Genomic DNA, 23,131 nt, shown 5'->3' with positions numbered 1-23,131 from the left:
GACCGATTACTAACTATTGTTCACTATTTTCACTATTTTCGCGAAAACAGTCAGAGCGAATTTTATGCGAGAGAAGAATAAAACCCGCAGGGCATAATAAAAATGACGGCAAAAATCGTCCTCGAGTAGATGAAAGTTTAAACGAATATAGAAATTGTAATATAATACAAGTTTATTAAAGATCGATTCGTTCGCATAACAACATGGAACAATCTTCATCCAAATGACATATGACATACAATTTATAAAATTAATTGTGAGTAGTGTTTTTGAGTTTTCAGATGTTTATAAATATTATATACATATACAAAATGCTTCACTGTTTCGATACATAATTTACACATATATGTGCGAGAAGATAAATTCGTATTGACATAATTTTACAGTCCATCTAATTATTATCGCCACGAACATGGAATTTTACACAATAAATTTTTCGCATCAAATTATTTGGTCAATTTTGATGTTACGATGAACTTTTTTGAAATCGAAATCGAATCTTGGTTGCTATATTTTCAACTAATAATGTGATTTTGAACCACTCCGATTACCGCATATCACAGTTTCTATCTTTCATTATATTAATATTTTATTTCAGACCTTCTCAATTCATTGACTGTGTGAATAATGCGGAAAATAATTTTTTCACTAAAACTTGGAATATTTGTTACGCGTCGTATGAATCAATTTTCAAGAATCGGTTATTCCCTTCGATAGAAAAATTGTTAATTTTAGATCTCCCAAAATCGTAAAATAAAAAAAAAAATAAAAAATAAAATAAAAAATAAAATAATAATAATAATAACAATAAATACTAGTAATATGCACAAGGTAATGTATATTCCAGATGAAATATTCGTACCTACGAATATAAATATATAAATATAATATACGGATAAGTATACCTATTTATACGGATTACGATTTTCCAGTTAAAATTTGGTTTTTGAAGAGAAAATTATACAATAAGAAGAATAATAATAATAATAATAGTAATATTAATGACATTGATAATCGTTACTCGTGCGATACTGAAATAAATATCATACCGACCTCGTATTGTAAATTGTCAAAATTTCAACTGTAAAAGGTATTTGTATATGTATATACGCGGACACACGGGCGCACTAATACGATGATACATAACATACACACTAGAATGGTTCTTGAAATTTATGAATTTCGAATGTCTCAACCACCGAATCAGCTCCAAAGGATTCAAAAATAATTCCCAAATTTTTTCAGATTTTGAAATCTTTAAATTTCGAGTCATCATACGTAATCAGCGATCCAAGAAACCCTCCTCCATCAAATTTCATCAAAATCTGTTTGGCAGTTTTACTGTTCCCTTGAAAAGGGTTAAATGGGAAAATCGACTCTCTGGCGGCGCAGGTTAAAGTTGAGATAAAACTCTGAAACAATTAGAGAATCGTTGGTGAATTATTTGGAGCCAATTTAGGAGGTGAGACCGTCGCAGTTCAAAAATAATTATTTTTAATGACCACCCTAGCCACACACACACACACACACACACAAAAGATGCCATATATTAAATGATTCATTAACTTTGAACGTCAAAGTTGGAGCACCTTTCGAATATAATCAATAATTATATCCGAAATGTTGATTTAACGAAAGCTAAACAAGAATGCAATTGAAGGATCAAGGAAAAAAAAAAATCACCCATAAGCGTAAGTTCTATATAAATGCTATTTGACGTAAATGCATTCAATTTATCATATCAAAATATTCAACATCGAAAAGTTGTACATATATACAACACGTTATCTTGTTTTACGAAGTTTTGGCCCCTGTAGCAATTGGACGAATCGGGGTAAAAAAAAAAAAGGTGAATATACTAAACTATACAAGTACCGATGTTAGCAACGTACGATTTACAGTCGGATAGATTTAGCTAATTATTTACAGGTCAACAATCATTCATAACGCATGTAACGGCAAGTGACGTATAGGAATCTATGATAACAAGGTAAGCATTTTATTTTTTAGATACTTTTTACTCTCTCACATGCTTTCCAGACGCGTAACTCACCGAACGTTAAATGTAACGATGGTAAAAGTTTCGAAATCGTTATTAGAATTTGTATAAATTTATCAGTACGGACATGACGAAATTAAATTTTTCCCCATTTTGACGAGTCTGACAAAAAGCGAATGAACAAAAATTCAACTAGTACGAGAGAAATGAATCGTGTTATTGCTTATGCGTACAGAGATTATGAGCGTTAGTACCTCTTGCTGTTCAATTTAATTTTCAACCGTCGTAAGCATTCAACGCTTCCTGCAATTTGTTGACAATTTTTTTATAAAAAGCGATCTGCTCGGTTAGATGATTTTTCATAGCTTGTTTGATGTGGACCTCGCGTTCCATTTGAAAATGTGTTTCCTCTGCCATCAGAGCTCTGGCTATTACGTCGGTTCGATGCGAAAGTTCTCGTAATTGTTGCGGCTCCATTTTATGCTCGCTGACTAGCCTCTCCGAATCCTTTCGCTTCTGTACGGCGCTCTGTGTGATGACGTTATCAAGAATTACCAAAATTCGAGTAACAAAAGGAAGAAAAAGAGGAAAAACTTGACTCCTAACTCACCTTGTGTATGCTAATAACGTCGGGGAAACTACTAATTATTCCTCTATAAATATGAAATTTATCGCCAAGTGGTTCCCAGTCAAATTTCGGTTGTTCCTCGTACAATTTTCCAATTTCGTTGTAAGCATCTCCCGTTACTTTTAAAGCGGAATTCAGTATACCTCTACTATTATCGTCGGCGTCAAGAGCAAAACCTAAGGATGTAAAAGACTGGGCAATTTTCTGAAATTCTCTCTTGTACAAAACCTGGTGTTTCTTTGACTGGTCAACAGCCATTGCCATAAAGTTTTTAACGACCGGATCAAGTCCGTTGATAAATTTGGCAAAAGCGTCATTCTCTATGTCGACTTTAACCGGATCCAAAGGTGTGTCCGGACACTGAAGTACGTTGAAGTAATTCACTCCCAACAGTTCGTCTTTTTCCGCCTGCCGTTTTCCAGCCTTCCATCGTTTCTCGTCTGTGCAAGTCATAAAATGTTCCCATACTCGACTGCGACATAAAACCGGATGTCTACAAACGTAATCGACAAATTCTTGAAGCTGAGTTCTACGATGCTCTATAAACTGTTCCTCGTAACGACCCGATATTTGTTTATCCGGCAATGGCGGTATTGGAATAAAGCAGTATTTTTCTTCCAGTCTTTCGTGTAACCAATCGAAGTGCTTGTATCTCCTCGACACTTGTATATTGTTAAACTGCAATTGAAACGAAAGTTTATTTTCCCTTCAGGTTTGTCAATTTTTTTTTTTTTTTTTTCACTGTTATCCCAATGAATGTAACTTGAATTGAGCTTTTTTAACACCACAAAATTTCGAGAAAAGTAATAAAATGCCCCAAGTGTTGTTGTAGTAAAATAAATAAATAAATAAATACATAAATAAATTACGCAAAGTCCAACTTGCTACCAATACTAAAATTTTTTCTGTAACCAAACGAAAGTGATCCATAATATTGGAGACAAAAAATTTGACCATACATTCATATCGAACAAATTAGCTTTCGTACCGTCGGTGTCAACTGGTAAACAATGAAGCTTTTGAGTCCCTTGAGCTTAGACTCTTTCTTAGGTGAAGTAACAACGCAATTGTACGTATCTATAGCCGGCACCCACACACATCGTCTCTCTTCATTTTCCTCTATAAACACTCTCTCGTTATCAGGTACAACGACTATTTTTGTTCCCATTAAAAAACTGTCTTCCCCCGACTTGATGAGGGTTGAAAATTTTGTATTCTTTTTAGGGACGTTAGATATCGGTCTTTCCGATATGACTGAGTGAACCGTATGCGTTGAAATTGAATCTGCGTAATCCGGATATACCGGTTGCGACGACGGTTGTACAGCCTGTTGTGGGTGATGCTGTTGTTGATTGACAGGAGCTGGCGTATCGTGACCAGCTTCCGAGTCATCGTCCCAATCGTCATCCCAATAATCCCCCGTACCCTGTTGCGACGACGTTGTACTGCCTGAAATAATTTGTACCAAATCTTCATACGCTACATTTTCCTTTTGAATTCACGTACTCTATATTTCATCCCCATAAACGACGCTCAGTTAATGCGAATGTCATAGTTATTTAAATCAAGTTCTCAGTGCGGTTATTTCAGACAAAGAGAGAATAACCAACTCGACTGCTTCGCATGATACTTTCGTGATAACGACTGGTATGGAATTACAAGCCACAATGACACAGCTGTCGAGAATTTATCAGAAAAAATATTTCAATCGACAGAAGCATTACTAAAGGCATTTTATCAGATAAGCCAATTTAAACTTTCAATCAACACCGACATGCGGAATGTGAAACAACTATTTAGAATACAATTTACTCAGAAACTAAATGAATAACATGGTGGAATTTGTTCTCGGAAATAAATTCCCTGACCAGTTGTTCAATTTTCCCTGATTCAAGTTCGTATTGTCTTCGTTAGTTCTACGAATCCCCAATTCTTCGTTTCAGTTCAATATAAATTCATCAGGAAATTCAACAACGTCAAGAAAAATCACATGAAAACACATCGAAATATATATATCATACATATATGTATCATATACGCTGTGCGGTTCTGTTTATAACTCTGAAAAGTTTCACTTCTGTCATGTGTGATTGCCATACATGTTTTGAAATAATGAACGAAATTAAGAATTTTTTAATTTCCTTTCGTGCCATTTATTAGACGTTTGGTCATCTTTTTTTGACCACTGAAAAAAATTTGAAATTCCCCGTCATTTCCATGATTCCCAGACCAACTTTCTTCCCCTGACATTTCCCGGTTTTCCCTGACCGTGGCCACCATGAATAAGTATTTCAAGCGAATTAATACTGTATGACCAAAGAATGATTCATCAGTTTCTTCGTTCACAATGCTTTGAATTGTACATCCCACCAACATTTTAAATCATGGTTTATGTTCAACTTTAGTAATTTGCAACAGTTGATCGCAATCCAGTCAAACTTTTGATAACATTGCCTCAACTTTTACACATTTCAACTGTTCTAAATTGATTCAAGTCAATTTGTTGCGAGTAGAGTACATGTTTTGTACCTGTCATTGGAGGCGCGGAAGCATTGGGATCAACAGGCTGTACATAAGCAGCCGGAAAGAGTCCAGACTTTCCACTCTGATTAACGCCCTCGCACCATCCATCTCCAACGTTAGCTCTGATGACGGTTAAAATTTGGCCAGCATTGATGGAGAGCTCGGCAGTCCCTGGCTCTCCAGTAAAGTCATACAGGGCTTGTACCTACGCGGGATAATTGCACAAATAAAGAAAAGCAGCATTTGAATAATTGTGTTTTTACAATGCTAGGAAAATATGAATCGAAACGACAATGGAAGCAATAGATGTAAAAAGAACAATCAAAACAAGTGGATTAGTGAATGACAAGGAGTAAAAAATTTACTGCGTTGCTTTCTTTTGAATGTTGTTCAAACCACAATTATCGAGATTAACAATGTGTTAGAAAGAAAGAGAGAAAAATCTAGAACAAAATATCCTTTTTTTATTCTTTGTGAAACAAAAACGAACAGATGAGCACAATGAGTCATAGAGGCAAGGATTAATCCGGTTATTCATAGTACGAACAGAGTGCAGTATGTTGCATGTGTGTGCATTTCACTTTCTCTGCTTCCTTAGTCTTTTTTTTCTTAATCCAAATACTCACCTGATGACCCTCCATGTTGCTAGTGTCACCAGAACCTCTTAAACGTCAGTTGAAACGAGTTGGTAAAATGTTTTCGCGGCGTTTTTTATTCGCCAGACCGATTATATCAGTCGCACTTTGCCAACATGACTATCTAATCTAATGACAATTCGATCATCGTAACGTGTCGCGACGTTGGTTGGCTCACGGTTCACTTGTAATCAACTTGTTTTACGGAGATGGTATGTATACTTACCTATAACTGCTCCCACTCAACTATATGTATAAGTACATACACACATCCGTAAATGCAATGCGATACGTGTATTATTACGCATGCTTGCCTACCCGAAACTATATAAACACATCAAGACGTGACAATAACACCCTCCGCTGAGTGGCGCTGATGTGCCGGCGGTCGATTTCTCAAATTGTGAAAATATATTTGGGAAAATATAATTTCGTCTTAGTCTTAATTCAAATTATTCAATCACTTGCGTTGGCAATTTCACTCTCACACGCAATAGTAAAATCTTTTCCTAACGAGGACTAATCACGCGAGTATTTCAGGCATGTGAGCTTTTGCCCAACCATGAACTATATAAACTTTTCTTCAACCACGAACTATAGAAGCATTCAAGAACGGGCTCATCGCGGGGATGCCCAAAATTCCAGGTAGTCTCGGAACGAAGCTATATTAAGGCCGTATTCGAAAATTGACCGACAGTACTGTCAGCAATCTTTCATCTCTTTTGCGCCGCCGAGTTCATGGAAAGCTCTGTTTCTGTCCTAGGGAATTTTCAGTACTGGCAGTCAATTTACAAACACGGCCCAAGTCCACGCGCATAAGGCGTTATGAAACTTTACAAGTAATTGTTTTGTAGTTTGAACAATTGCGGACAAATACGGGAATCGTGTCGTTAATGCAATTTCCGGCCCCTGTACTTTTGATAACAGTATCGGTGAAAAGAAGGAGATAGCATCGTGAATAAGCAATCAAACTTACTCAACTTCTTTTTAATAGTGTTATTACACAATTTTAGGCCTATTATTCAATATACTAAGAGAATATCTTGAAAGTTAACACTCGGTCAACGCCGACTCGGCACCACTCACGTTCATCATCTGTTTTTCGCAGGCTGGCCATCCCATTTTCAATTTTAAACTGCGAAAGACCAAAAAATAATTGCATCGACGACGACGACGATTATGTTTTCGTTTTATGTATGGGGCATTTCCTGTCAAATCGTCCATGAATTTGAGTTTTTGATTCCATGGAAATTTTTATGGGTGATCACACTTAATGTGATAAGGTTTAAGGAATTTTTTCGATTTTCGGCCTTTCGCAGTTTAAAATTGAATATGGGATGGCCAGCCTGCAAAAAACAGACGAAGAACGTGAGTGGTGCCGAGTCGGCGGTGACCGAGTGTTAACTTTCAAGATATTCTCACAGTATGATAGTATTAACATTCTATGAAATTCATTAAAATTTCACGAGGTTAAAGGTAGTATCGTTATGGTAACGAAACGTTGAGAAAAAATGACTATTTTCTCATTTTTAGTGATTTTGAAGGAACTAGGATTAAAAAATATGAGAATATTTCGTTTTATTACGGTTTGCTGAATTTTGAACAGTTCGAAAATTACGAAATAACGGTTTTTCCTCAACATGAATCGTTGCAGTAACGTTACTAACTTCAACATGATAAAATTTCAACCGTCAGGTTTCACTCTTTTGTTTTACTGAACTAGTCAAGCAGCATTCGGCTGATAATGGCTGCCAGTTACAGTTTTATACTATCCATAAAATAGAGCATAGAGCACGATTACTAAGAGAAAATATATAAATTCCAAATTTCGGTCGCTCAAAAGTGTAAAATATGAGACGGGTGATTTAGTATATTATAGACGGGAGGCTTTAGGATATTAGCAATAAGATTAAAAGAATCACATGCGAGACTCACCCGTCGCCAGATTGTCCATGGAAACGTTAGCTGACCCCGTGGAAGTGGTCAAGTCCGATGGATTGTTCTCAATTTTTCACCCACTTTCACGAATTGACTTCATTACATAACCGTTACGTACTTGTTCCAAAGACGAATAAGCAAGATTTAAGAACCTTCTAAGCGACCGGTTCACTGATCATTACTATAGGTTATTTTCGAAATAGTACCATGAACGCAGATGATGCGAAACAGAATCGAAATTCGGGCACACGCGAAAAGTGATACAAACTGAGTCAAAATCTCGATTATGATTGGACCCCACCCCCCCAGCAGACAAGAATCAAATAGGATTGCGAGATTGTTTAATGAAGCCAACTTCACATTGATGCACTTACGTTGCTGTGAGACAAACACACTGATTCTAAATTTTTCGAACCCGAGGTAAAAAAATGTTGATTGTCTTTTTGTCAATGTTGAATAATCATCTTGAAGTCATGTGCATTTACTGATTTGACACATATCTTAGAAAGAAGAAATTCGAACATAATTACGTACATCCACAACAGTTTAGTTGCCCGAGTAAATGAATATTAAACGATGAAATTAAACATGCCGACTTGAGTAGCTAACACGTGAAGACCATGCGGTCAACGTTCCACGAAGTTCTGTTTCTGCGTTCGGCAATTTTAATGTCTTAAATCACGGCGATCACTCGATATTTTCAATACGGCTGCATTTATCAATCACCAAATTCACTTTAACGAGAATAAACCGGCAATTCACACGCATATCACTCGCAGCGAGACAAATATTCGACCAGCGATGACTCGAAACCAAAATGGCAGCGCAATCATTCGTCAATTGTTCTAACGTTACGTCAAAGAAGCCGCCAAACCGTTAACAGGTTAGCCAAATGCCATTTCGGAAAAAACCCGATCACCGAATCGACTGATCGGTGGTCGTTATTTCGTACCATTTTTTGCAATCCACGAATATCAAAATTATTCAGGTCTGTACTCGATTTTAATATTTATGAAAAAAATATGAGAACGGCTACTATTCTTTTCGTCAGTCTCTTGATGACGGTTTGATGCTCTGTGTAACCAAATAATTCGACACGATCGAGGTAATTTTATAAATACTCACTACAAGTCTCATCAGCGGCAGAAAATTGTTATATGTGTTAAATGCTCTGATTTTAATGAATTTCTCACAACGTAAATATTAATTTTGACGAAAATTCGGACAAACTGAAGTGAGCACCGGAGCACACGTGTTTCATTTGCGGATAGAACTGGTTGTCGCGACCACGGTTACATACAGGTCTTGCAACGAGCGTGGTGGGGGGTAGTCAATTCACGTCCGAAACAAAAGTACAACTTATGGCTACATGAGCGGCGTTACGAGTTATTCATAAGCTTATTATTATTATTTGGCGGAACCCTACCAATCTTTTTAATACTCATACACAGATAACCTTACGTTGCAATGTTACTCATATGCCTATGAATAACTGACACCGCTGCGTAGTGGCCAGTAGTGGCAAAAAAAATTTGGACAATAACGCGGCTACCTCCGCCACTCAAATTTCAGTTCGCTGCAAGACCCAGCAAGACCTGCCGTAGATTGTCCGCACTGATTGACATGTACCGATCGTCTTTTGCTTCCCAACAGCCGGACGAAACTAATTTTCACCGCATTTACAGCATAAGCGCCATCTATAGGATCTAGAGATTGGTAGCAATAAAATCATCAGAAGGCACAGGATCGAGCGACGCTTCTATTTGTCATCGGGTTTGTGATACAAGGCGTCGCGATCGTATGTAGAATTAAAATAAATTATTCCATCACTCCATGGAGCTATGAGACAATTGAAATATTCGAAATATTGTTTCCAAACTATCGTAAGAGTGACATGAAACAGTAACCTAGTGATAAAAATCAGTTTATATAGAAGGCTACCAAGTGGATTGTTATCCTCATGTGATAAGCAACCGGTTTTTAGTCGAAGTGAAAAAATCATAGCATCTCAAGTTAACTGAAAACTAATATTGTCACAATTTAGGTTAAAACCGCGCGAAGCGCGTCTTTGAGCGATTCGACCCGGTGGAAATTAGTGACAAACAAAACCGTCGAGTTCCGCGTTTAAAATTAATCCAACTACTTGTTATCTCCGTATAATTTGAACGATGAAAGAGGTTATGTAAATATTCAAGCAACAACCGTCCTCACCGCTTGTAATGCGAGCCGCGAATTGTCGGAGGAGGTTCTGACCCTCATGCGGCATCTTCGTGGTATGGTTCTCTACTGTTTTTTGCTAAGGAGAAGCTAATTGTTATGTAAGTATAAAAAAATAAGAACGACCAAACACAGATAAACAAATGAATACAGTCTCTTCTCATCGCCCCGATCAATTTTTACTTCTGACTCGGGTCTAATCAAAACTAAATAACACATCTCGTTACGTTTTGGAATACCTATTACAGGGCTGACCAGGATTACGATATGGGCCCTGCCACGGAGATGATGGTTACTGATTTTGACGACGAAAGAACACTTGACGAAGAAGAGGCTCTAGAAGGCAGCGAAGACTCTCATAACGAATTATCTAACTTACAAAAGGTACGCTCTCATCTGTTGTACAGTATTTGAACCACGCAATTCTCATCCACTTAAGCCAAGGTTTGGATAGAAACTCTGGAAGAAGATAAAGAAAGAAATGAACAAAACGCACAGAATCTCATATCTTACACTTTGACAACACTTAAACTTCAACTTATCTATTGATGATATTCTCTTATTATTCTCAAAGAATTGTCTCTATCCACTTTGATCTAGATACATCTCTTACTTTCTCAAAGAACAAATATATCAATTTTTATCAATAGATCTTGTGAGTAAATCAGAGTATTCCTGTTTCTAACATATTCGTGGCTTCAGCTCTGAAAGACTGTAATTGTAAATAGAAGTAAGTCAATTGAAAGCTGTGGTCGAGAAAATTGGAAACATGATGTCAGAATTATTTTTATTAAAAATATTTTTCTGCTCTCATTTCCCATTTTTCAATAATTTTTCCTAGATCAATCACAAAAATTTAATGCCGATTGAAAAACCGTTGGAAACCTTGAAAAATTTCATTTGGAATCAATTTTATCTTCCGATTATAAAAAATTGCGAACAAGATTACTAAACCTAGGAAATAAATTTTGAAACACTTTTTCCTGCTTGTTTCTGCATTTTCTAACAGCCACGTAATATGACAATAATTAGGTATTTGAAATAATACACAATTTACCCATTGAACGTGATGTTATTTCAAGCATTTTTATCAATGTTAGATTGACCTTGAAAGTCAGAGATATTTTAGACAATCGATATGGAGGCATATCATTTTTTGTAACATCAACAACTGTTTCGGAAAATCGGGACAATATCTGAGGAGAAAAAATGTTCAAGTAATTTTTCAATTTACTCGACGTTGACAAAAAATTAAAATTTCTCTCGAGACTTGATTCACTGCGGTGTCCGTATTGCGACACCATTATACAATACATTATACAACCGTAACGAAGAATCATTGAAAGCTTAACGGAAGTTGATTGTGAGACTTCAATCAAGGCTCTGTCCACAAGCCAAATGCAAAGTTCGCATCTCGAAAAATCAGGAATGAAAGAATTCCTCTTTGAAAATCGAAGCTAGAAACTGCACAAGTCAATGGTTCAAAGAAATTTCTAACAGAAAATATAGCGTGGAAAAAAAAACGCGTCAGACCGGAAAACCTGCACACCCGAAAAAAAAAAAATAATTAACAGGAAGGAGACATGCCGTTGAAGGATTTACTCGCCATGTACGGATACGGAGATCCATCAACGGAGAATTCCAACAGTTCGGATCGCATGATTCTACCAACAACGGGCTGCGACGAGGTTGACGCACAGTCCTCGGACAAAGGAGACGCTGACGAAGATGCGGATGCGGATGCTGATGCGGACGACGACGAGGAAGACGCAGACCCAATGGGCAACGAGCCGGACCTGAAGCAGTTTTATACAGAAATGGTGAAAGCTGAAGAGGCTGGCACGATAGACAGAGAAGGCATCGGGGGCAGTGGGAGCGGTGGATCGTCGAGACTTCTGCGAAGTGTTTCACGTCCTCAGAGCGAAGAAGAAGAGGATGACTGCGATTACAGTCCCGACGAGGACGAGTGGAAAAAAACAATAATGGTGGGGAGCGACTACCAGGCTGCGATACCCGAAGGCCTCTGCCGCTACGACGACGCTCTCCCATATGAAAATGAAGATAAAATGTTATGGGACCCGAGCCATATACCGGAGGAAGAGACCGAGGAGTTTTTGGAACGCGCTCAACTTTCGGCTGCTCGGGGAAGTTCGATACCGGCTGGCTCGCATGTAAGGGACGACGAACAAGCTCTGTATCTACTTTTACAATGCGGATACAATTTGGAAGAGGCTCTGCGGAGGCGCAGAATGAACGTTGTTCCCTCTACGGATGCCGTCAGTTTGTGGTCCGAGGAAGAATGCCACAACTTTGAAACCGGACTTCGGACTCACGGAAAAGATTTTCACTGCATTCAAAAGTGTAAGGTACGTATCAGCGATTGATTTTCATGGATTTTACAGGACTGAATGTATGTGATTTGATGGGGGAGGGGAGTCGCGAAGAAAATTTTTTCAATGCACTTGACCGAGGGTTTTCATTTGGGCAATAATGATATGCTGAGATTTTTCACCCCGAAGTGAATATTTTCTTTCTGACTTTTATCTCTGCTGTTTCTTGCGACGAGTTGTAAGGATGGTTTGCGAATGATCTGAATTTCCAGTCCTGTAGAATCTTCCATGATTATTTATACACAAGTTGACAGAGAGGAAGCTAACGAACAAGTGTTGGCTTCAGGTGAAAACGAGATCGGTGGGAGAACTAGTACAATTCTATTATCTATGGAAAAAGACAGAAAGGCATGACATTTTCACTTCCAAGGCTCGCATAGACAAGAAGAAGTATTCTCTCCATCCCGGCATCACGTGAGTATTTACTCCTCCCGTTGAGACAGAAAACCCTCTTTTCGAATGAATCAAAAATTGCCAATATTATAAACAAGCAACATGAGCTTGGCACGCGGCGAAAAATAGTTACCCATGTCAAGTTTATTTGAGGTACAAGTTTTTAAATGTATTCACAGAATTTAATTGACTACAGAACAGCTTCCTAGTTGAATGTCAGGGTTCGCACGCACAGGGAAAACCAGGAAAAATCAGGGAATTTCTTACAGTAGGGAAAGGTCAGGGAATTTCGAAAACAAGACGAGAATTTTCAGTCTGTCGAAAACAAAAAAATTAGCTTTAAAATTTTTTTTAGTTGCATGACTTCATACATTCTATGTAAATATATTACTAATTATAATTATAATACCTAAACTTCTTTTGTTTCTGTAAATTGATAGTCAGATAGTAAGATATTTACAAGGTAATACCGAAGGTATTAGTATTAATGTGTAAGAAAATTTTCATTAATCAGCGATACAATTCTTGAAGGTTGCTGTAAAAATGCTATTTTCAGGTTGGAATACCCAGATAAGTTCGAGAATTTCAGATTCCAAAAAGTGTACGAACACTGAATGTAGAAAAAATTAATAAATTTTTGATCTTTAGAGGCACTCTATCGAAGTAAATACCAAAACAACTTAGGTGAACTCGTAGAGTGACGTAATATGTAATGTAAGCAGGGACTATATGGACCGTTTCCTGGAGGAGCAAGAGGGAGTTCGAGACCGTAGCAGTTCGCCGAACAATCACTGTCACCACAGCGTGGACGGGGGTAAGCGACATCAGAGATCGAGCATTAGCTCGGCGATAAACGAAAGTGACACCAAGCATATAGATTCGTGGTCGACCAGTGGAGGCGTGGATCCGCTGGCAGATACGAACAACACCTCGTTGCAGCCACCGGCTGTAAATTCCCTGACGAATTCCTCCGGCACGCTTCGTCACATCGAGTACACTTCCCACGTTATTCACGAAGGACCTGCCGAGGGAAGCACCTCGCTATGGGCGTCCAGACAACATTCTAATAACCAGGATGGAACCGTAGTGGAAAGCAACGAGCCCTCCTCCCCTGAAATAATTTTACCCCATCTGCCGCCTTAGCGTACGTTTATTCGAGATCGTTTTTTATCGCAAATTATTATTATTATTATTCTAGAGATAAGGAGAGTGAGAGAAAGCGAGAAATGAAACTAAAGAGTTGATGGATGAAAGAAAAATATGACAACGATAATAATCATTACCATACATGGTCTATCGTGACGCGTAATGTTTGTTGAAACAAATAAGCAAACAAACAAAATAATGCTAATAATAATGATAATAATAATAATATTATTATATTTTTCTACTGCATAATATAATTATTGTATTGTATAATTCAAAATTTCGAGAGAATTTTTAAAGATTTTCGGACTCCACTAAGAAAACTTCTTATGGACTTGTGACATTAAAAGTCTTGTACAGACCAGACGTAGAAAGAATTTGATGTCTCGGATTTTAGTTAACTTTTTTTTTTTGTTTTAACGGTAATATTTTGTACTCTCCTTTGATTTAACTTCTACTATTATAATTATAGTACTCGGTTATTTTTAGAGACAATAATCCAGTGTACGTAGTAGGAATTTTAATCCACTGATTATATTGAAAGGTAATGGCGTAATTGAGAAACGTGAAATTCTAAATGGTAGGAAGAACATTTTGTTAATTATTTATCGACTTTTTATGCCCCATTATGATTGTCTTTGATTTTTAGTATTGCTAGGATGTTGATAGCAAAAAAATCGGTAATATAATTGTAATACTTTCGTTTTCACTGCTCAATCTTTTGAGTCTATTTTATCTCGTCTGGACATTGACGGAACAAATTTTTTTTATCGCAAAGATTCCTTGCAATGGATTTTCCTGTCATCGCAATCGTCCAGGTTTAATAATAGCAGATAATGTATGCAAATTCCAAACGCAAAAGAAAGCAATTTGAAAAACGGGCTGTGGAAAATGCATACGTAAATAAATTTAAACAAAATAAAATACAATTTTTTTTTTTCTTTTTTGTTCGACCTTATAAAATACGTACCGTTATGTATTTTATTTTAAATTTAATGAATGCATAAAAGAAAAGTTTTCTATTTCCTAATCGAGAAGTGCACAATTCTATGCGCTTCTGTGCTATACGTCTGTATGTATTATATGGGGCAAAGACAAATAATGAGTTGTACGTGGATACGGAATCTATTTGAAATTGTGAATAATACCTGTTAAAAATATATGATCTATAAAAAGTGTACTTACAAATGTAAATACATGAATAGAATATAAATGATGGTTCCAAATTATTTAATACAAATATACTTTCAGCAAATTTCAATAACTTTGTTTTATTACACTGATTCGAATTGATGTTTCTAACTCCCAGTTCTCAGATAGCATAGATGAAATGAAGTTGAACAATGATAGTCAATGAATGAGCGCAAATTGGTTTACTACTATTTCAAAATTTGTATGGAATCAATGCTTTTACAACTATTACTTACAGTTAACCTAGTCTCAAATAATTACAAAATGGTAAAAGAGAATGGCTGATGTCGCTGTATGTAACATTATAATACAAAATAACAGCGGTTCAACGTCGTTATCCGTACTGCGCAGAATCCTGTGACTCGACGATCGACTTTAAAAGTTTACCGAGAAGAGGCAAGAACTGAGAGGTACTTGTATCCCGTTGAAAACAGCCAGTTGTCACTACATCCTTATCTGATAATGTGTCTTCTTCTTCTGACGTCGCATCGTCTCCATTACTCTCATCACTGTGGATCGATGCAACCGTCTTCGGTACTTTGCATATGGTGCTTCCGTCCACCAATCTTGCCGGTAGAGGAAAATCTTCCTTGGGACAAGAAATCGGTATAGTTCTTTCCACGTCGACCAAAGACGCGCACACTTTCCAACTGTCCGACGTGCCTCTGTGCCTTAGAAAGTCGAAGAACACCCCCATCTCGGTAGTCGTCTCTCTGGCTATGAGTTGCTGGTCCCTCGGTAAAAGTCTAGGGCTTTTGATCCCCTCGAGAGCTTGGCATATCAAAAGAGTTAAATTGACTTCCAAAGCGAGCCTCGTATTGTTCGCCTCCATGCAAGCATACCACGGATTTATGGATCTCGTGTTATGAGAATTGACCGGACTTCCGCCTCTTGCGATGTGTTTACTAGGTACAAGAGCTGTGGCTCGAGACAAAATCGTATTCTCGCATATCAGAGGATCGTAAGGCCTTCGAATCAGCCTCGGACTGCTGAGAAGCGGTACGGTTACGTCCAGTCCAGTTATGTAGTTGCTGAACTCGGAGGTGTTGGAGCCCAAACTGGGATTCAGGATTTTTTTCAAGTCCCGCATTTGGATTCTCCGTAGGTTTTCGGGCGTCGCTCTTTCCCACTCCCTTTTCGCCGAGTCTACGCTATCCTCGCGACTCAGAGATTTTCGGGGCGACGTTACCGACTGCCGGGAGTACAAGGCCTGAGTGAAGAGCTGTGTCGAGCTTATTATCGTGCCATAAGTAAGCTGGGGTCCTGAGCTCATGCTCATTTGCGGCGGGCCAAAGTTCGTCTCCGCCATTGGCGTGTACCAAAAATCTTGCAAGTAAACCATGTCGATGAGAGTGTTGATCTTTGGTGACAAACGAATAAAGCTTCCGGCGCACGTCGCATTTATTATTATAAGCCTGTTAACCAGCAACGTCAACTCTCCGCTGGGTAACTTCTCGTCGCAAGACTGAAGTTCCTCCGCGCTCTCCACGCTTATACCATCTATGATGAACTTTAATATTCGGGGACGCAGAAGAAGATTAACAGTACTGTCGTAAGCTAGGTACATACATTTCTGAAACAGAATAATTATTTTATTTATTTATAAATTTTACGGACTCAAAGTACTTTTACATATGAAATTCAAAACAGCGTAGGTAGACTAACTAATAATTGTCTAACAAAAATGCACGAGTAAAAATAACAGAAATATATTAGCAGGTGAGAACTGAGTGATTGAGTTTTATGATTCTTTTAGATTAATTTGACAATTTTCTCGTTTAAAAGGTTCAAGACTGTCCAAGGAGCGAGTGCTTAGAGGTGGCTTATTCCAATTTCGAATAAGACAATTAAGTATGTTATAATATAAGCAGTTGCTCTCAGTCGTTGGATCTTATCGAAGTGTACGAGGATTTCTAATATGATAGTTGATATCCCTTACTGCAAACAATTCAGTGATGTAATCAATCTAAGCTTACCACTCACCATTTTAAAAGTAAAATCATTGTCGAAAGTTAAATTTAGAGACTTGATGGTACTTAATATGAAGCGATGACGGAACAGGCTGAAATCATGGTCGAATCTATTCATGGGGTCACTCTATTTGAATGCAAATTGTTTAACGAAACGATGCTGGACGGATTCTAAAATATTGACCAAGTTATTAATGTAAGGAGACCAGTTTTGTATAAATATAATAAAGAGTGAATGTTAGTAAAATCAGACGTGTTTCTAATAATAAATCCAAGGGTTTGTAATCCAAGGTATTATGTAAACAGTTTTACCGGGAAGATGGTTGGGCTGGAAAGCATAAAAAACCATAGAAATGCACTTACGAAAAGAGATTCGCGGATATTCGGTGGTATCGCCTTCCAGATGATCGGCTGTACGGCCATGCTTGACGTTAGCGCCACCAGAGATTGAACAACATCTGCGGCGAGCGGATCTGCGGTGTGCCTCAGCAGCATGGAAACTTCGACAAGCTGGTGCTCGTGGGATCCCAAAAACATGACGATCATGGGAGCGTATATCGTACAATTCTCACGCGTTACAAGACCGGTCAACAGCTCCAGTCCAAGAGTATAAAGCGGCCACCAGTCCTGGCAACGCCAATGGCTGCCCGTACAGTCCTAAAAATGACGAGGTCTGGTTAAAAAATAGTTTAATAATAAATAGCATTTAACTCACGTCGTACAGACAGTCCAAAATACTGTTCTTTAGGTCATTCGGCGGTAGTAAACTAAGCCAAAGATTAGCAATGAGGCTGTCGTCAACCAGGTAAATGCTGTACAGCGATCTAGACACGACTCCGAGAGCAGCGAGTGCTGCTCTTCCAAATCTGAAGTACGGCCGTCTCTGCAAGGTCAGTCCAATGCAAGCTGTCAGCTCCTGAATCATTCTCTGTAGCTGGATACAATTGACTTGCTGATTTTTAACATGCTCGACATAGAGCTGAAGCAGCTGAGTCACCATGCAGACAGTCAAAGTTGCCGGAATGCACTCGCGCACTCCCTTCAACGCCTGAGCTCCGTCGTCCAAGTCCTTTTCTGCCATTTCTTTGCGGATTCTTGACTGGTCTCTAGCAGCTTCTGCGAGCTCTTCGATCTCCAAGGTGGCTAAGACGCTCGCGTTACCCAAGAGGTATTCCAGCGTCGACGTATCACTAGCCAGAGTGCTTTTTATTACTCTGATACAGCCCACTATCAATGAGAGTAGTGTGTGCCTCAATGTTTTATTATAGGCTTGATACGACTGAACCGTATCTTGAATAAGCTCGATCAGTTTCAGCTTGAAGATTTGCGAGTCCCCGACACACGTCTGTTTCCAAGCAGACACACACCTCAGACACAGAGACGAGAGCAGGATCAACATCTTCGAACTGTACGGCTCTTTCACATGGGCCAAGAGACCGTCCAATGCAAGTCTGGTTATTATCTGAGCCTGAGAAGTAGTAATGGGATAAGTTTTGCTGATCTTTTCGTCGGTCAGTCTGACGACAAAGTGGTACCACGACTCCAAGTTTGCCTCGTAGAGGGGAGTCTTGATTTTGATCATGTCGATGGAAGTGTCGAGGTGTTCCTTAGGATCTCGCTCTGGTATACCGTTAAGAACATACCTAGCGAGATTTTCTAAATACTTTTGATCTTTGTCAAGAAGTTTTTTCAAATTCAGGGAAAAGTCGTTTTCCAGAAGCGGGCTTTTGAACAGTTCCAACGTGACTATATCCACCAGCTGGGAATATCCTTTGGTATCGGGAACCAGTTCTCTGAACAACGGGGCAAAGAGATGGGTCCAAAAATTGGCACGTTTGCGAAAATAGTTTACCAAAATTTCGTTGCGATGGTACCACATAGCGTGCAGAAGAACCATGGTGCTGTAATACAGTCTGTCATAAATGATGTCTTCCTCCTCGTGAATCCTCTTCAAATACAAGTCCAAAAATTGGCTGCATCCTTGTGTTAAAAACTCATCAGCCGGTCGAGGGAAAATTCTGTTCCTTTCGGCGCGGTGCATTATATTAAAAAGTGCCTCGGTCAATCCTGGCTGTCTCTCCAGGCATATGGCGACCAGTTCCAAAATAGCCACCTTGACTTCCGCAGCGCAGGTCGGTGACATGAGTCGTGATGCGAATGTTTCGCGAATCGTCGTACCATCCATTCCCATGCAGACCAACAATGACATCGAGAAACCTTCAGCGAATTTTTTCAACAACCTCACAGCCATCGCTTGAAGAGAAGGACTGAACCACACGTAAAGGTAGTTGACGATCGTCGGCACGATTAAAAGCCCGTTTGGCAAACAGGGTGATGTATATAAAGCAACTTCGAGGGGCGATCTTTCCTCTAGACCCAGGCCAAGGTTCTTTCTGAACATTAGGAGTCTATTTACGACCGACAGCGCGAGCTGCACGCTCTTTATTATCTTGTACCCTCGTCCGCTTATCCAGTCTGTCTCAGTCGCCATCCTGCTTTGTAAAATCCGTTCTCCCGTTCTGACCAGCTTCAGGAGAGCGTGACGCGGCTCGAGGTACAACAGGCTGTAGGCAACGACGAGCTGAAGCTCGTTACGGATGTCGGATTTAGGGAGATTGGAATCTAGCGCGTAGTGCAAGCAGAACATGCTCTTTAGCCACAGGTCGATCCTCTCCGAGTCAAGAGCGAAGTACCAGGAATCCAGTTTGGGGAGGACGCCCTGAAGTAGAAAAACTACTCCCGGAATTTCCACAGCATACATCGCCTCCTTGTTGTGCTTAATGACTAGGTAATTGGACAGGATATCGAGATAAGCCGCGAGTATCGGGTACTTGTGCTCAATTGTCTCGATTCCTGATAACCAGGAAGCGACAAGCCCTCCGTCAAACGAAATTGCCTGAGCAAATTCAGGTGCCTTTTGATACCAATTATTGAACCAGGGGTAGACGCCAGTTCGCATGCGCGAGAGAATGTCTTCTGGATATTTTAGGATTAGTTTCGAGGATACATTTATACATTCCGCCACTATTTTGTATATGTTCATTGGCAGGGTCGCGTAAGAGAATCTGTTTATTACTTCGAAGCTTAGCTCCGTCGGTATCACCATACTTTGTACCAGCTCGACATTCGCAGTGAGCAGAGCTTCCAACAGCTTGAAACCCTGCAACACTTGATCCGGCAGAATCGTCTTCCTGTCACTGACGTTCACAATCCCTCCGCCAGCTTCGGAGAACAGCTGCTCTATCTTGTAGTGAAAAGCGTCCCAGTAACTCGCTTTTGTAAACCAAATGACGACCTTCTTTTCGTTCTCCATTTCTAACGTGCTATTCCTAGATTGACTCGGAATTCGGAACGAGTTATGGTGAATAATGCACTCTCGCTCATAGGGACGAAACTCCATATTCGTATCTTGAAATCGAGGAATTTCCAATGTTATTGAATCAATGTTATCCAGTTGTGACATCAGCTGAAACAAGACAAGACAAATGTTCCGATCACACATCATGTTTTTGTTGGTGAAGAAAATGACGCTCTGCCATCTTGCTCAAAAGTACCTTTTCTGCACTCTTAGTTCCAGCCTCAGCCAAGCCAGTCGCGATGGCTGTGAGAGGTTCAAATTTGTGTGGAAAACAATCAATGGCAAGTTTGTACAAGATCCACAAAGCGTCGTCCCGTTCGTTCCAGAATCTTGCAGCAGTTTCTGGATACCTCAGCACGGATGCTGTTGCGTTGAAGACCCCCGGTAGCTGACTGATCCTGTCCTCCTCGATGAACGAGCAGAGAAGAGTGAGCAAATTATAAACGCTACTCCGGACTATCACGGAGTATTGAGTATCTTCTCGAATCATTTCACTGTCCAGTAAATCTTGAAGATAGTAGAACACGTTCAGCTGTATAGCCCTGATACCGAAAGGCCGAAAATTGTTCAACGTATCTAGATTATCTGACTCGATAGCATAGTTTGTGAGCATCCAAGCCAAGAGCAGAGGTCCATCTTGCGGCGTACTATCGCGGACGCACTTGTGCTCAAAAGTGTCTTGCATGTTACTTCGCACGCCTCGAATCCAGTCCTCCATTCCGCTGCTGAAATTTAAACAATAATTATTAATTTTATAATACTGTCGCATCTATTCCTGTCTTGATTCAATTTTCTTGATAAACAACTTACTGTTTCATTACATCCAGTCCAACGAGAAGCAACGCAGTTTGACTGAATTGTATTTGACCCAGTTTTTTTGATATTGCTGCTTTGTCTTCGTGGCTTTTTGAACTTATCAAGCGCCTGGGTTCTCCCTATAACATATCGTTCCTTCTTTTATTATTATCGATACATAATATTCAAGCTAATTTTACAGTTTGAAGTATATCTCACGCTTATGCTTCCGTAAATTTTGACAAATTCGGTATCTGCAACGTGCACGTCATTTAAAATGATTGTAAAAATGTGCAGGAGTTCTCGCATTTCAATTAGGCAGTTATTGTACAGTTTGTGAAGTTGTTCTTCGTTGAATAGCTGGGATCTAACAGGTGTGTTTATGAATTTTAAGGCTTCGATCTGCTTCTGAACTGATTTCAATAAATTCCCTAGCAAGACTTCATCAAAAAATTCCATAAACTCGTTCCTATGCGGATGTCTCTTGTTGTCCTTATATTCTACCATCAGCTTGAGACATTTTATCAGCGTCACTCGCTCCGAATAATAAAAATCCCAGATCTCCTCAATTAATGCTTTTGTTGATGTTGCATCAGCCAATTGTGACGCAAAGGTCTCTGCACAGTTTCGGTACTCGTACAACATGAAGTTACACACAAGATCCCAAGCGATTGTTGCATCTAAATTCTGATAGCAAAACAAAAATTTTGTAATCTTTAGTCATTATTATACTATTTCCTCAGATGGCAAAGTATGTATGTTAAAAACAGATCAACCAGTCTGTCAATTGTATTCTAATCAATATCAGCCATTCTTCTTTTTAACATATATAAAATCAAGTTAATTTGTTCGCAAAAAAGTTATTTATTAATTTTGGAAGGACTAACCAGCATTGGCGACAATTTACAAATAATCGCGAACATTCTCGGGGGAGAATTTGTGCCTTGAACTTTTTTCAGTGAAGCTTCAGTATAAGGTTTGAAAAATTCAAGACCATTTTTAAGCAACTCAGTTGCGCTCTGTATCTCATCTTTGACCAGAGCCTTGTCACACCGGCAAGTAGTCCCTGATATTACAGACCACAAGCCTTTGCAGTACCTAAAAATTGAAAGTAATGAAATCAGAATACAAGAAGAAATTAAACATAATTATTATAGTAATGTTTAGACTAAATGCAGCAATCCAGCAACACAGAACGTTTTTCAACATAAAATAAAAGATCGACAGAGGTTAAGATAGATTGTACTCGATGATAGAATCTAGGTAGTAAATGACAATTTAATCATTGTTGATAATAACGAAAAAAATAGATTTTCTTTGAACTTAAGGTGAAGTTACTGACAGTGGCTGATAGATTTTGTAAGGAAGTATAACCGGCCGATCAATAGAATCTAACCTATAAAAAGAGAGCAACGACAAATTGTTTAATTATTATGATAATCAATTAGATTAGGAGAATTGTAATGACTAGGTATAAAACTTACGGCAAGTTTCCCATCGGCGCAATGCTCATTTTGCTGAATGTTTCTTATCCAATTTCAATGAATTAAATATCGGTTGTTGTCCTTGTTTGCTTTTGAGGTTACATTACGATATCATCGTAAAGCTGCAACATTCACAACACACAGCACATTTGTAAACGCGAAAGGTGGTTAATTACTATTGTGCAGTTATAAAAATACTTCAAATATTTATATACACTCACACATGTATGGCGTAATATTCTATCGCAAGACCTTGTTACGGACAGTACGGAAGACGAAAAATCCTTCGCGCCGTTTTCTCTGCTAGTCCCTTAGACCGGATTTCCATGAACGAATTCGTCATGTTAGGTGTCCGCAGCGTCCTGCTGGAGGCCACGTACAGAATTTTGAAAACGGCGTCAACTCTGATTCAAACTCGACTGAAACGTGGAAGGCCTGTCTTTCATGCAATTTTTAGAGCTTGG

General features: G+C 38.9%; 3 protein-coding genes across 10 annotated transcripts; 1 reads left to right on the top strand and 2 right to left on the bottom strand.

Annotated features, from left to right (window-relative positions):
* Positions 1 to 5: 5 nt before the first annotated feature.
* LOC124304738 (sorting nexin lst-4) lies at positions 6 to 5,913 on the bottom strand. Of its 2 annotated transcripts, XM_046763335.1 has the most exons (6): positions 5,777 to 5,913; positions 5,157 to 5,355; positions 3,616 to 4,076; positions 2,610 to 3,305; positions 2,254 to 2,527; positions 6 to 1,412 (listed from the first exon to the last, which is right to left on the bottom strand). In XM_046763335.1, exons 1-5 carry the CDS (start codon positions 5,789 to 5,791, stop codon positions 2,276 to 2,278), a joined length of 1,623 nt encoding a protein of 540 aa, XP_046619291.1. In that variant the 5' UTR covers positions 5,792 to 5,913; the 3' UTR covers positions 6 to 1,412; positions 2,254 to 2,275. The 2 variants fall into 2 exon arrangements, with proteins under 2 accessions (XP_046619291.1, XP_046619290.1); XM_046763334.1 differs by having other exon boundaries at positions 6 to 2,527.
* LOC124304741 (mesoderm induction early response protein 1) lies at positions 5,864 to 15,098 on the top strand. Of its 6 annotated transcripts, none has more exons than XM_046763356.1 (6): positions 9,496 to 10,041; positions 10,189 to 10,324; positions 11,515 to 12,306; positions 12,617 to 12,744; positions 13,446 to 13,537; positions 13,601 to 15,098. In XM_046763356.1, coding segments are annotated over exons 1-6 (1,416 nt in total). In that variant the 5' UTR covers positions 9,496 to 10,039; the 3' UTR covers positions 13,867 to 15,098. The 6 variants fall into 6 exon arrangements, with proteins under 6 accessions (XP_046619310.1, XP_046619312.1, XP_046619311.1 ...); XM_046763355.1 differs by having other exon boundaries at positions 13,443 to 13,537; XM_046763354.1 differs by lacking the exon at positions 9,496 to 10,041 and adding an exon at positions 5,864 to 5,997 and having other exon boundaries at positions 13,443 to 15,098.
* LOC124304735 (nucleoporin Nup188) lies at positions 13,155 to 22,974 on the bottom strand. 2 transcript variants are annotated; one of them, XM_046763323.1, is made up of 9 exons: positions 22,889 to 22,968; positions 22,668 to 22,789; positions 22,071 to 22,281; positions 21,403 to 21,870; positions 21,199 to 21,323; positions 20,585 to 21,113; positions 17,746 to 20,496; positions 17,394 to 17,687; positions 13,155 to 16,633 (listed from the first exon to the last, which is right to left on the bottom strand). In XM_046763323.1, the coding sequence occupies exons 2-9, from the start codon at positions 22,694 to 22,696 to the stop codon at positions 15,395 to 15,397; spliced, it is 5,646 nt and encodes a 1,881-aa protein (XP_046619279.1). In that variant the 5' UTR covers positions 22,697 to 22,789; positions 22,889 to 22,968; the 3' UTR covers positions 13,155 to 15,394. The 2 variants fall into 2 exon arrangements, with proteins under 2 accessions (XP_046619279.1, XP_046619278.1); XM_046763322.1 differs by having other exon boundaries at positions 22,668 to 22,974.
* Between the last annotated feature and the right edge of the window lie 157 nt (positions 22,975 to 23,131).

The sequence above is a fragment of the Neodiprion virginianus genome, chromosome 5 (assembly GCF_021901495.1).
Source record: "Neodiprion virginianus isolate iyNeoVirg1 chromosome 5, iyNeoVirg1.1, whole genome shotgun sequence".
Lineage (NCBI taxonomy): Eukaryota > Metazoa > Arthropoda > Insecta > Hymenoptera > Diprionidae > Neodiprion > Neodiprion virginianus.
This window is presented reverse-complemented; position numbering and strand designations above follow the sequence as displayed.

Coding starts and splice junctions, on each gene's coding strand:
- LOC124304738 (XM_046763334.1), bottom strand. Junction 4,077..5,156: donor TTCCGCGCCTCCAATGACAG/GTACAAAACATG, acceptor AAATTATTTCAG/GCAGTACAACGTCGTCGCAA. Junction 2,528..2,609: donor ACGTTATTAGCATACACAAG/GTGAGTTAGGAG, acceptor GTCATCACACAG/AGCGCCGTACAGAAGCGAAA.
- LOC124304741 (XM_046763351.1), top strand. Junction 10,325..11,514: donor AATTATCTAACTTACAAAAG/GTACGCTCTCAT, acceptor AATAATTAACAG/GAAGGAGACATGCCGTTGAA. Junction 12,745..13,442: donor TCTCTCCATCCCGGCATCAC/GTGAGTATTTAC, acceptor ATGTAATGTAAG/CAGGGACTATATGGACCGTT.
- LOC124304735 (XM_046763322.1), bottom strand. CDS start 22,696: ATGAGCATTGCGCCGATGGGAAACTTGCC. Junction 21,871..22,070: donor GTAAATTGTCGCCAATGCTG/GTTAGTCCTTCC, acceptor TTTTGCTATCAG/AATTTAGATGCAACAATCGC. Junction 21,114..21,198: donor GGACTGGATGTAATGAAACA/GTAAGTTGTTTA, acceptor TTTAAATTTCAG/CAGCGGAATGGAGGACTGGA.